The sequence below is a fragment of the Rhipicephalus sanguineus genome, chromosome 8, assembly GCF_013339695.2.
Source record: "Rhipicephalus sanguineus isolate Rsan-2018 chromosome 8, BIME_Rsan_1.4, whole genome shotgun sequence".
Taxonomy (NCBI): Eukaryota; Metazoa; Arthropoda; class Arachnida; order Ixodida; family Ixodidae; genus Rhipicephalus; species Rhipicephalus sanguineus.
Genome location: NC_051183.1, coordinates 43,582,939 through 43,597,455, shown reverse-complemented (window position 1 = coordinate 43,597,455; position 14,517 = coordinate 43,582,939). Strand labels below are relative to the sequence as shown.

General features: G+C 46.2%; 1 protein-coding gene across 1 annotated transcript; it reads left to right on the top strand.

Annotated features, from left to right (window-relative positions):
• Positions 1-10,946: 10,946 nt before the first annotated feature.
• LOC125759439 (cullin-3-like) lies at positions 10,947-12,383 on the top strand. The gene has a single exon (XM_049418210.1). The coding sequence runs from the start codon at positions 10,947-10,949 to the stop codon at positions 12,381-12,383; it is 1,437 nt and encodes a 478-aa protein (XP_049274167.1).
• The last annotated feature ends 2,134 nt before the right edge of the window (positions 12,384-14,517 follow it).

Below are 14,517 nucleotides of genomic sequence, written 5' to 3'. Positions count from 1 at the left end.
GTTGTAGTGTGGTAGAAGAGTACAATAAGCACCAAGCGTCGCACAACGCGAATTCTGTAACCGGTCGACACACAACACGAATTGCGCAACGAGTGGGTTCTTTAATGCTTCCAACCAATTACAAAGGCCTATGCGATAATTCTTCATCGTCATCAGCCACAGCATTAACAAAGTCCACATAATGCCTTACAGGTGTTTAGCGAGTACCACGGTTCTCCGCCGAATGACGAAAAATTGCATAGTGGCTGCTTCCCTACTTCACAAAAATTATGATGATTTATAGCGTAGAGGGTTCCTCGCAAGTGCACTTCTATTGGTTGCCAAGGAAGCCCATAAGGCTCCCATGATCCATTTTCTCAGGGTCTCAATAAAGTTAATTCCCTCTCCCTCTCTCGCTCTCCGTTTCTCCGGTTAACGTATGTTATAAAGCGTGATGGGACAGTTAATTAATGACCGGACGTCACACAATATGAATTACGTAACTAGTGGCTCGTGTAAAGCTTCCAGCCCATTAAAAAGGGATCAGCCATAATTATTCATCGTCATCAACAGTCGCATCAACAAAATGCATATAATGCCTTACAGATGGTACCTCGCTTCTCCGCAGAATAACGAATGATGCCGTGGTGGGTGCTTCCCAACTTCCCAAAAATTATGATTTGTGGCGTAGTGGGGACGTAGCTAATGTACTTATATTAGTAGCCACAAGAGAGTTTATAACGGGCTCTAGAAATACCGCTCTTCCAGCTTTCTCTGTCACTCTGCTGCGCTTTCTGCACAGGCCTTGCGTATTTTTTCGTGACGGCTAGGCCTGCTAGAAAGGGCGGGATTTCCCAAGCCAACATTTATTTCTGTTTGTAAAGAGCTTTTAAACAATTTCAAAACAAGTAGTCTTCCTCAGAAAGACAGATAAATGACAGGAAAAACTCGGTTGATCCCTCCATTGTAGAGACCGGTACTACACAAAAGTCAAACTTGTCTTCACAAAAGTAATCGAATGCTTATTTTACATAGAAAAACGATAGCTTGTGCAATGTTTGTTAGTGTTTGGCGCCTAAAGCCCCGTTTGGTGCGTTGAAGCTTGGTGGCACGTCTCTATTCCGACAACTAACGTCCATGATCATAATTAAACCCTTTTGCAAGCTGAAGTAGTTAACATAAACCTAGACAAAACCTATGGCGATTCCCGTGGAAGGACGGCGTCAACAAGTAAATAATGTATGTTAAAAAGACAGGGCGTGCAAACACGGAAGCAATGGAGAAGTGAGGACACCAAAAACGCCGACTAACAACTGAAGAGGCGCACAGCGTAGAAAAAGAAGGTAGACACAAAAACTTATCTGCGCATGCCCTGTCAAGAAGCGAACTCATCAATCCGGCATGCGTGGTAGTATACGTGACAGATAACTGTTCAGGCACTTGATTTATCCTTTATGCAAGTTAATCTGTGGTTGGCTCACGCATGTGCTACCATTATTATTGGTATGCCATAGCTCAATCATAATAAGCGTTACTTCATTCGTGTCCCAGCAGAAAATTCGTCGATATTTGTCCGTGCACCTAAACTGCTCGACAATGTAAAAATAGATTAGATGGTGATCCTACAGTTAGTGATCGCATATATTCCATTAATATTTGCTTAACACATCAGCCCATCTGTCCTACGTAGAAGCGGATAGAGCTAAACGCTATATTACACACCACACCTGTACGATAATCAATAAATTTCTTGGTGTGTTTTACGAAGGAAATGTCGGTCCGCTTTTACGGCAAAAGCCGTTATGAGATCACAACAGCCAATATTGGTGGCGTAATAGTCCGCAGCCGCCACCGCTACTGGTGTCTGTAACTGCTATCGCGCGAAATCATAAAAAAAATGAAATGAGGAAAGATATTCAGTATTGAATGAGATTTGAACCCAGGCCCTCGTTGTTGTGGCATTCCAGTATTCCACCACAGATCCAAGACGGTGCTTGAAACTCCGTGATGAAAAGACCCTATACAGGCGTCATGTCGGCAAAGGAAGCGCGTTAACGTATGTTATACTGCGCGGTAAAAGTGTAAAATAGCAACCAGGCGTCACACAATGCGAACTGCGTAACTAGTGGGTCGTTTAATGACTGCAATCCATTACAAAGGGCTCGAACATAATTATTGATCATCAACCCCAGCATCAACAAAGTGCACACAATGCCGATTTGTAGCGGGTATCTCGCTTCACCACAGAATGTTGAATAATGACATAGTCAATGTTTCCCTACTTCACAAAAATATAACGATTTATACCGTAGTGGATATCCTGCAAGTCTACTGGTATTAGTTGCCCAAGAAAGTTTGAGCAAGGGCTCTAGAAAGGCCGTTCTTCCAGCTTTAGATGTTACTGTGTCGTGTGTTCGGCGCAGGCCTGGCGTTTTCGATCTAATAACCACTCATTTTTTTTCTGCACTACGGCACATATCTTACGTGCACCATTACCACCTTGCACCCTTAACCAGAATTTGCAAAAATGAGAGTGTAAGGGTGTTTTCCTTCCCCAAATATCTTTTAAGGGGTAATTAATGCTTTACTATAAACACCTGTTATGAGCTAAGGGTGTTATGGGTTATTGAAACACCTGTGGCCCATACGAAAGCGAGCAAGATTACAACTGGAACTTGCTGATTACAAAGTTGTTGTATATTAGGCGAGTTTAGATGAAAAGATCTGTCCCTTTTAAAGCTATCTACGAGCCCACCATAAATTTACGCCTAATCTGTTAATGTTTAATGTTCATTTATACGAAACAGGAATATTCCCACAGGCACTAAACGGCGACTTAAGATGCTATGGCTTTATATACCAGATGGTCCGTGTAAGGCTGTGTAGCACGAGCACTTTGTCTATGGGTATTTTACAATATGTATGTTGTATGCATGGTTAGGTACGTACGTGCACCTTGTATGCTGCCATCGGTAATTGCATGTTGTCCGACTGATAGACTTTATTTTTCACGTTTTCTCAGTGATAAGAGTGTTTAGGCCATTGGCAACACCCCAGAGTATGGGTGTTTTGATCTGTGAAAGCACCATTTTTTAAGATGTAACGGTGTTAGTTAGAGACACGGGAAAACCTCCTTAAGGGCGTAACCTGGTTCATTGTGTAACTTATTGGCAGCCGTAAAAACAACATTAACGACGTATCTAACTCCCGCTTTCTTTGGTCTGTGAGGTACGCTATGTAAGAAATGCCTACGACTCGCTTGTTACTGCTGCTTTCTGCAACCATGCTTGGACTTTACAAAACGGACTTTTTTCAACGTTCGGCGACAGAGACCACTGTCACGCGAGAATAACTTATACCTAAAAAGCGTGTAACCTGTGCGTTAAAGCTGGCACTTATTTTGTGCTCATACGACTTGAAGAGAAGTCTTAAGGCATATTCGACACGCTCTAAATTGGCTGCACATTGCTGACGCTGCAAGAGCAAACTGCAGTCTCAGGAAACACCCGCGTTCAAAAAACACCAATAAGACCAAGGCATGCTAGCCAGGCGTCTCTCGCCCACATGTATTAGCTGAGATATCTATGTGTTAGGCAGACATTTAGAGCATTCCATCAAAAATAAACATATTGTTTGAATGGCTAGTTTCTGGGGCTCAGGGTGGCCAAGTTTGGCTTCATTGCACAACTTTGGCTACTTTTGAAAGTCGGTGGCGTCAGAAAATGTTGCCGTAGTGAAGGAAACGTAGGTTGGTGAACAAAAATGCACCAAGTATACAATACTAGACGCAGCGCCATAAGCCTTCTCTAGTTGCTAGAAGAGGAATGCTGCCTTCTTGTTTCCTGCCAACGGCGTCTGCTATGCTGTCGCACGAAATACTTTGTGGTGAAGTAAAACGGTTAATTAGCGCCCATTTCGACAATTTCGGAGACATTCTACAAAGTCTATCAATATGATACAACAACATCACATATCTGGAGAGTTACAAGTAAGCGGTTCAAAAAGTACGGATGTCGATGACCGAGTCGTTTCGAAGAGCAAAAGGCGCAAAAAAAAAAAAAAAAACTTGTGAAATGACTACGTTCAGGCACATGCCAGAAGATGAGCACAAAATGGCGAGGCACTCTCTCTCGGTTGTAGAGTAGGCAGCTTCACGCGGAAGAAGCTTTCTACTGGCGTAGAACACCGGGTTTAATCGTCCGTCGCGTTCTTGCAGCAGCACTGCTCTGAGGCTTCTCGAAGAGGCCTCCGAGCGTAACACAAACCGTTTCTGCAGGTCAGGAGCCTTTAGTACTAGCTGTCGCGACAACAGCTCGCTAAGTTGCATAAATGCCGCTTCGTGTTCTGTCTGCCAGTTTAGCCGGTTCGAACATCCTTTCTTTGTAAGCTCGGTGAGTGTTTGAACAAGCTCCGCATAATTTGGGACAAAGTCACGGTAATAGCCCGTGAGGCCGAGGAAAGCCCTGAGCTCTTTTTTCGTTTCCGGCCGCTGAGCATTTCGAATCTTCAAGGCTGTATCCTTTAAAGGGTGCAATGCGCCTTGTCCAACCATGTGGCCCAAAAAACATGTTGTCGAGGAGCCAATTTCACATTTTTTCGGCTTTAATGTAAACTTGGCCGGTCGCTCTTTCTGAAACAGATGGTCCACCGTGTTGAAGTGCTCTTCCCATGTTTCTGTGGCTACGGGAACGTCATCGAAGTAATCATAGACATGCGGTATGTCCGCGAGAACCTCCCTCATCAATCTGTTGAAGACGGCAGGGGCTGTCTTAATGCCAAAGGGCATGTACTTAAATTGGTATAAACCCGAGTGGCACACAAATGCAGTGTCTTCTTCGGATTCTGCATCTTTGGGGACTTGCCAATATCCTTTTTTGAAGTCAAATTTAGTGAAATAACAGCTTCCAGTTAGCCTAGCAAACATCATGTCTGCTTGAAGCTCGTTTCAACGTTCCGTTGAATCGTTCAACTAAGCCATTTGCCATGGGTTCGTAAGGGGTGGTCGGCAATTGCTTGATTGACAAAAAGCGTCCGAACTCCTTCACGACTGATAATATGAAATAGGAACCACGGCCACTGACGATCTCACGTGGTAAACCCACCCGGGAAAACATTTCGAAGTGTTCTTCCGCAATCTCTTTCGACTCTGTAGATGACAGGGCGATAGCGTCAGGCTAGCTTGTGGCAAAATCCACCATCGTAAGGATATAACGGTTGCCTCTATCTAAGGATGGAGACAAATGATCTATAATATCGATGCCCACTCGAGAAAAAGGTGTGTCAATAATAGGCACCGTGCCTAACCGGGTGCGTCCGACGAGATAGCGTGGAACCGTTCGGTGGCATATGTCGCACGATTTGACAAAACTTTTGGTCTCCGCCTGGACGCCTGGCCAGTAAAATTCAGCGACGATTAGTTCGACCGTTCGGGTTACACCCTGGTGTCCAGCGAAGGTCCTTTGGTACCACCAGCAGGTTCAGTATTTCCCCCCCTGTCGCCTTGTGTTTCCTGTGTAGGATGTCATGGTGCAAGTATTATTCACTTTTATTGCAGCCCGATATCAGCATCTTGCCAACCTTTTCGAAGCGGCGTTTTAGAGATCCCTCGTTCTTCTGTAAGGCCTTTAATTTCAATTGATCGACCCCTGTGATTGCGGGTTGCAGCACTGGAAACGCTGGCAGTGACCGTCTCCCCGTTCCCTTTGTAGCAGTGATGAACCCGGCACTGGACACGGCCAGCTACTGTGTGTGGCTTGAGGCTACGTTTTCAACCTCGTTCGTGCAATTTTTCTTCATGTCTGGCCGCCCTAATTGCGAGGTAGGTGGCGCCCGCATGGAAGGGGAACTCGTATCGCTCCGAGTTCTGTCTGAGGACCACAAAGTGGCCGGTTCATTAAGTGGCCGGGCTCCTTCAGTGTTCCCATCTCCACGTCATACAAAGGGTCCCGCATGTATTTAATCCGCGGAAGGCCTGCAAAGAATGGCGCGCCGGGCAATACCATGGCTTCCGGTAAGTAATGAATCATGTGATCCAACAGGAACACCGGGCTTGTTCCTGTCATTTTGTCAACAGGAACACCGGGCTTGTTCCTGTCAGGTTGCAACTACCGTGTTGCAGCCAGTGTCTCTTAGGACTGATACCGGTTGCGATTCAAGGGAGCCCCTTCGCACTGGCAGCTTTCCGACGTCACATTTGGGGGCGGGTGGTAATAATGTCATACTGACTATGGAAATCGTTGCGCTGCTTTCGAGTACGACGTACCCATCCCCTTCGTCTGTCGGATTTTCGGGTGGCGATGGTGCCAGGATATATGAAGCTTGTCCTGTTTGTCTTGTGGGTCCTCAACCTGCAGCGCTTCTGCAGGACCATCGCGTTCCGCAGGTTTTCCTCTACTGCGGGACCAGCACTCCGAAGCTCGATGACCCGCCTTGTCGCAGAGGAAGCACCGGTTAGTTGACCTAGGCGTCTTTGGGAATTCCGTCTTGCCAGAATGCTCTACCGTGGCCTCCTTAAGGGTCTTCTATTTGCCCATATTGGTGAGGTTTTGTGCCTCTATGAAGCAGTCGGCATTCTTCAGCAGTGCGTCCAGGGTCTTGCAATTCCTTTCTTTCAAACATACTCGTAGAGGCATAAAACAGTCTTCCAAGAACTGCTCACTAATGATGGCGTCCCGAAGAGAGTCGAAACACTTGTCTATTTTGCGCATTTCAATCAAGTGGTCGATGGAGCCGGATATGCTTCCTGCGTATTGCATGGTGGTTTCGTTGTCTTCGGGCCTCGCCTGTCAGAACTCTTCGCGGTACTCCTCAGCAGTGTACCGAAAACGCTGGAGCAGGGTAGGCTTCAGCTGGTCGTAATCTGTGGCTGCGTTGCAGTCGAGTCGCCCTATAAACATCAAGGCCTCTCGGTCAGACACAAGCTGAGGGAGAGCGCCCATTTCGAGCGGGACCAATCTTGCCTTGTCGTAACTCGCTCAAAGCGCTTCAAGAAGGCGTCTAGATCATCCCTTTCCTCGTTGAACGGCGGAATCAATTTGTGAGCGCTGAACACGTCGGTAGCTGCCCTAGTAAGCGACTGTCTCGGAAGGCGCGCCAGTGGACGCACCTTCCGTAATGCCAGTCCTGCGAGTACTGCCTCTAGGCAGTACTGCCAGTACTGTCTGGAGCTTGAGATTGAGCATGCGTTCTTCGGCCCCCAACCTCAGGCGGTCTTGCTCGGCCTGCTCTTTCGGGTCCTCGCGATTTTGGGCACGCTGGCCCCGTTCGCTCGCGATTTCAGCGTCAACCCAGCGCTTGAACTGCGCTCCCGCCATTCCAAGGTCCTCGCCCATAGCGTAAAGCCTCTCAAGCTCCATCATTTCGTCTTGTGTGCTTGAGGATCCTGGTAGGCTCGCCAAAATTGTGACGTTGTGAGTGGGTTCAGGCCTCTTGCATAAAAAGGTATCAGGAAAACATAGAGGCTTTAATGTGGACGTGGGACGGAACTAACGAGCACGTTGCAAAAGCACATACACATAACACACTTCCGTCTACGTCTAGGGGGTAGGGTCTATTGGCGCAGCGACGGCACACTCACACTCACGGCACGTCGGCCGCGCGGCGATGCTGTCACCGAAGGTCCAGGCATGCGTCGAGACGAAGGCCCGGCGCCGCGTGGTCAGGAACGTCGCCCAGCAAAGTAAGGGCTCAGGACAGGGCTCAGCCGCACCGGGACACGCCGACGCCCATTGCGCACAGGACCCAGGGCACAAGTCTTCATTTTGCGCACACTTGGTCGGGAACACGGGTCCCGCCCAGGCAGCTCGGCTAGAGGGCCGATTAACTCGCGCGAGAGACGCTCATGGTCTTCGTCGTCCTCTTCTGGCGATCAGACGTCACACATGCGCCATCGGCCGCGCACTTCGAACCTGTCAGTTCCTACCACAAGTGCCTGACACCTACCGCCGTGGTCCGAGCTGTCGTGGTTTCGACTCTGAGGTCATCTGCGTGAACAAAACTTTTTCATCTAGTTTTTGTTTGTCATCTCTTTATGCGCTGTATGACCTCACTGATGTCATTTACGCGACGGAAATGACGTCAGTGAGGTCATAAATGATGATGTGAATTACGCGACCAAAATGTTTACGGGCCGGCGACAATTAACGCGCTGGATGCTCGGCATAAATATTTTTTTTCTCGTTTAAAACAAAAGTTACTCTGACTAAACTTTCAGAAGAGACTCTCATATGTATACACTTCTAAATGAGGGCAAGCATTCACTTCTACTTCGATTGCATCACTAATCAGCATGTACGTGAACATGCCTCATTTCACACGTTTTTATGCGTTATCCTGATTCGACAAACACCCGTATGGTCGGGAAAGTTGATCGTGGAAAAATCAAGCGCCGACCAATCGTAAAAAAAAAACGAACACGAAGACATTTCGGTCCCGGTACGGGGGCCTAGTTCACAATTGTTGTGAACGAGGTCCCATAGCGGGATTTAAAGGTCTTTTTCTTTGTGTTCTGTTGCGACCATCGACGGGTTTTTGCTGTCGGCGTCACCGTTATGTTCCGTATAAAGTCAAAACTAATAGCATCTCCCCGCGCAACGTATGTGTTACCCGCGTGTAATAGCGCGAACGGCGGCGATGAACGCGGCGGAAGCATGGTACAAACGAGCAACGGACCATCTCCGTTGCTCGGAGAGCCCATGCGATAACATCCCCCGAGTGTCAAATGCTGCTAAAGCCGAGACGAAACGCCCAGCCCCGTACATAACGAGCATGAAGGGACGCGAGAAAGGGAGGAGGGAGCCCCTTGTCTTTGATACATCTCGCTCATCGACCACCGCAATCTCAGCACCCTCAATGGCATGTGTTGTTCTGTGGTGTTGTAGACTTTGTAGAATTTTTTTATTTGTCAAAATTTGTGCAGATATGTCGTTTTACTTCACCACAAAACATATTTTGCGGCAGTATAGCATGCGCCGTTGGGAGGAATTAGGAAGGCAACACTCCTTTTCTAGCAAGCAGAGGAGGTTTGTCGCGTTCCGTGTAACGCTGTATCTTTGAGGAATTTTTCCATCAAGCTAGGTTTCGCTTGCTACAGCAACATTGAAATCTCTCCCAAGGACACAAAAAAGTCACACTTTCGCCACAACGGCGAATGAATGAATGCGATAGCAACAAGTTGGAATGTAACGTAGAGAACGAAAGGGAGCAGAAAATTTCAAGCACGTCGCTCAAGCGCAAAGGACGCACAAAAAGAACACACACAGGATGAGGGCGAACTATCAAGCGTCGCAGCTCGACACCTTAAACGCGCTGCTCAAGCATGAAGAAGGACGTATGAAGCGAACGCACAGGTACACACAGGACGAGCGCAAACTAGCAACCGTCACAGTTGTTACTTCTTTCTGTTTGAACAGCGCGCTCCTTTCGCAAACGCGGCCACTGGAGCGAGTGAAGTGACCTTCGTACACTCTAACTCCAGCGCGGACATGGTGGTGAAAGCACAAGAAATACAAACCCACCTTCTCACGATATAAGCGCGCACGCAGGCGACCACGCTCTGTAGGGTGAAGTTCAGCTTGCGAGCACCGTAAAGGTTTGCGCGCATCGCAAAGAGGTAGGCGAGGACCTTTGAAGCGCGCTTCTCGCGCCTTTCGCGCCATCTGGACCAAGAAAGCGCGCTGAAGTAAATGGTGTGCATAAATAGCTCGCCGATAGCATGCTGAGAGACGTACGGCTCGTGGCCTAGCCTTCTAACACCGCGCGCTGCGGAACGAGAGGTCGCCCGTTCGATTCCGCGCTTCGAACGGGCAACCTCTCGCTCCGTAGCGCGCGGCGAGAGGTCGACCGTTCGAAGCGCGCTGTATATATATATATATATATATATATATATATATATATATATATATATATATATATATATATATATATATATATGTGCATGTATGGGTCATGACGGCTACGGCAACAGAGACGGCGGCGGCAAAAACCAGAGGAAAATGTCCACATAGTTGCTACCGCAATAAAATATTTGTTGCTGAAGTAATGCATGACATCAAATAATGACATCGAATAGTTCACTAAAATGATTGGCTACAATGTTTAACAACATAATCGGAGAGTTGAGCCCAATGTTTAGGACGTTTTGCATGAATTGATCCATTATAATGGGGCTTCGTCTCTTGTAACAAATGACGGGAAAGTTGTCGATGCGTTGGAACAGTTTCCTAAAAATTCAGAGATTCATGCGATACGTTCAATCGTCAGAGCTTGTTTTACTTCCTTCAGTATTGCAATATTTTATTTCTGTGAAATTATTTTCTGAAAATATGTCCGTACTTTGCTACTGAAGTATTCCAAGAAAGTGCTAAGCTTTATCTTAATATTATCTCAATATTTAATCGGGTTTAATCTAGAAAACTGTAAACAAGTATTTTCTTTAAAGCTACATGGCCTTTGTCATAGCCCCTGATTTTGGCGTCTGCCTGACGTTCAACGATCTACTCCCTCGTCTCTGCAGGTGGGTCTATCCGAGCAGGCGGTTGGAATACAGCGAGACCAAGAAATGAAGAATGACCACACGGATGACAGAATCATTGAATTAAGAATAGAGATGGAAAACATTATGAAGAGTGGGTGCCGTGAAATGACGCTAGAGGACATGTCCTCTAGCGTCTACACCATAGTAGCCAGGAGAAACGCTGCCATTGTTATCGAACATTTCCAAAAATATCTTGAGATTTACCTACAGAAAGTCAGCCTTCAACGCGTTTTGGAAGGTGGAGAAATTCTGCAATCGCTAGAGACCATATATCAAGAATACGCAAAGAGATGGCCTACAATGGCGGAGGCCCTCAGGTACGTCGAGATGTACATAAAGGATGAGACCGAAGCTCACGGCACAACATTTAGAACTACCATCAGAACTACCATTCAGAACTACCATTTTCTGCTCAAGCTCAATATGCAACATCATGTGCGACAAGGTTGTGAGACTACTGGATGATGTTAAAGATACCACCTTCAAGAACGCAGCACCAGAGCTCACTCACCTTTACAGTACCCTTCAACAGTTTCCTGGTGGCGTGGAGGCGTTATTAGACGCTCTTAGTGACGCCGTACGCCGACTGGGACGTCTTATCGCATTCAATAGCAAGAGTTCATCATCTCTAACACCGCAGATGTTGAACCTGCATGACCACTTGAAGATGATTTCTGAGAGTTCCTTAAAGAGTGACAAGCGTGCTACGATGGCAATCGCGAGGGCCATGGAGGACATAATGGACGTCGACCGAAGCTGGCCTCGATACCTTTATGATTTCGTCGAGCACATCATAGTCGACGATAATCGCGAGATGAGGCCAGTTACTCGCGAAGTTCTAGCGAAAGCGATGTCCCTTTTTCGTCGACTGCCGAGCAAGCGGGCATTCCAGATACTGTACAAAGATCGATTGTCCAAGAGGCTGCTGGATAGCTTCAGAACTCCAGGGGAAGCCGAGAAAGTAATGATTGATTTGTTAAAAAATGAATGCGGTGAAATATACACGAGAGCTCTGCAACAGATGCTGCACGACATCGAAGCCTCTGACGAACTCATGGAGGAGTTCAAGGCTTTTCGACCAGACTCCCACGGAGTTCAGCTGAAGGTGACCATGTTAACGAGCGGTTTGTGGCCCGTGGACACCTACATGCAGAAAACCGTGTTACCACTCGCTGCGCTAAGTGCGTTAAATGCGTACCAAAAATTTTACTTGGATAAATACAAGGGCCGGCGTTTTAACCTCCTGACAAACTTCGGCAGGGCAGAACTGAGTGCCATCTTCTATGCCCAGGGGGATACGGAGCCATCAACGTCAAGAGGCACCGCCTCATTCAAGTGTTACATAATAAGTGTAACTACTTTGCAAATGTCTGTACTCTTACTATTCAACAACATTGACAAATTGTCGTACGAAGCGATCGCTTCTGCGACCAATATACCCGGAGAAAGCCTGATCGACACGTTGCAGTGTCTTTGCACGTGCAGTGGCCCTGAGCCCGTTCTCATCAAGACGCCCGCCTCCCAAGAGAATTACAAAGACTCCATTTTCTCCGTGAATGACGGCTTCAAACATGATTCTAAAAAAGTCCATATTTCCGAAAGCTTTGCCGCAACTCAAGAGGAGAAAGAGATCCGATCACCTACAACTGACGGAGACCACAGGTATCAAGTAGATGCGGTGATTGTAAGAACGATGAAGACGAACAAGATAATGACATATGGCTGCCTCTTCATAGTGGTGAAAGACTTATTACGTGAATGCTACCTTCTAAGTGCAGCGCCATTCAAACAGAGCCTAGATGCCCTTGTGGAGCGATGCTACCTAGAGAAGGCACAAGACGCCTCCGATACGTACTATTACGTTCCTTAAGGAAGTGTACAGCCAAGGATCTTTCGGGGACTGCTTGGTGACCGGTGGAAGGCACGAGGGACCCTTGAAGGAAGATGAAAGGTGGGGGTGTATTATAATCTCTTTCTTTTAGTAGGTCGGAGCATGACAACTCGCTTTCCCATAAAGAGACTTCCGCAGAAAAATTCTTCTTCATGATGACAGAGAACTTATCGACTGCAACCAGAAACTTCTCTTTCCAGCAAAACATGGACCTGATTATAATCTACTCACCGAATTCCCTGTGTTACCTCTAAGATTTTTGCGTTTAAATATGTAGCCAGCTGAGAACAAATACAATGTGTCTTGTGTTTTCTGAATGAAATAAATAATGCATACACCGCAAAATGCTGACAGAAACATGGTTTGCAAATCACGATGATGTGTTTCATCTGGAAGGTTATTGCAGTACTTTTTTGAAAAGGGAAACAAAGATGCGGTGGTGTTCGCTTAATTGAAAAAAGGAATTAGTTGTGCCTGTCTGACCCTTATGTAGAAATGATTTGCGTGATATCGGGAAGCCTGATACTTGTCGATTTGTACAGGCCCCCTGATGGTTTTGCTGAAAATTTTTATTGCTGTTTAGTGAACATTTTTCTGTCGTGTTGACTCATAATTATACATACGTGATTGGCGAAGGCATCAATATTTATATGCTGCAGATAACTTCTAACCAAACGCAACTATCCACGCTCCTCGATTCATACTTCATAAGTAATATGCTGACTGATCCTAGGCGCATAATTTCAAACAGTGCCACACTTTTAGACGCTTTTCCGACAAATTTGCCGCAAGACAGTCTGCGTGCAGGTACATTTGCAGTATATATGAGTGACCACTTGCCCATTTATCTAATCACTGACAAACAAAATGGGCTGGGGCATAAAACGACACCATCCACCTTTTCTCAGGACATAGATGCAGGTACCTCATGTCAGTTTAAAAATGAAACTAGTAATGCGGATTGGTACAACGCGCTCTCCTCTTTTTATGCCGTAAAAGCGTACAATAGCTTTATCCCCTTCAAGAGAGAATGAAGTTGCACCCTGCAAATGCGTCAAATTTGCTAGCATATTTCCAAGGCATTCGATATTACATTCCAAAAGAGCAAATGAAGGAATGTGTTGTTTTGGGTGAGTATCAGCAATTAATGTTAATTAGCCTAAAATATCCAATTATCCTGCAATAAGTCAGCTTCAATTCTTGCATAAAAATATTCAAATATTAGGTCCGAAATACCTGTTCAGTTTGTTTCTTGCTTGTATTCGCTTCGTGCAAAGAGAAATAATATTGACGTTGTCCTGGAAGGCGGCACGTCGAACGACTGTTGAACATTGTAGTGTATCCAGCAAAGTGATCCTCCGCAGCGATATGCAGCACAATGACTTTAAATGACCGTTAGTTGTCCACTTAGGAGCCCCGCACAAATACACACAATGCGTTTCAAGCCATTTGAATAAATACGCGGTGGTTGCTTGACCCGCCTCCGTAGTTACCCGGCAGTGGGTACAATTGTAATGTGTACAATTGTACCCACTGCCGTTCAAGGGGTTATGGAAATATCTTGCTCCCAGCACAAAAAAATGTCCCTATAAAAATATTCTGAAACCGAGACGCGCGCGTAAACCGTAGATGACGCCACATTTGTTTAAAAGGATTAACGAAAAAACAAAAACTGCATAATACATTTCTGAAAAGTGGAAGCCTAGATGCATTACCGGCATTCAAAAGATATTGTTTTAGCAAAAAAACTTCGTCGTAACGCTAAACGCGACTATTTATCTAATATGCTTGATGGCATCAAGGAGAGTAAACATTTGGGGCAGCAGCTTTCCTCAATTATTTTTTCCTCAGAATTCAACAACCTATTTTAAAGATTTTACTATAGATAACTATTTAAAGTCGAAACGGACAAATGTTAGCGAACGCTTTTAACAAGGATTTCACATCTCTTTCGCAGGGTCACCCGCTGAAAGTGGTGACAGTTTGCTAGATGAAATTATGATAGCATAGGCGTGCGCGGGGGAAGGGAGGAGGGTCAGGGACGGCAGCCACCCCCCTTAGACACCTAAGAAGGAGGACGTAAAGTCCACCGCATTCTGTGACTTCTATAGCG

Bases quoted from the DNA above. Each gene is read 5' to 3' on its own strand.
- LOC125759439 (XM_049418210.1), top strand. From the start codon at position 10,947: ATGTGCGACAAGGTTGTGAGACTACTGGATGATGTTAAAGATACCACC.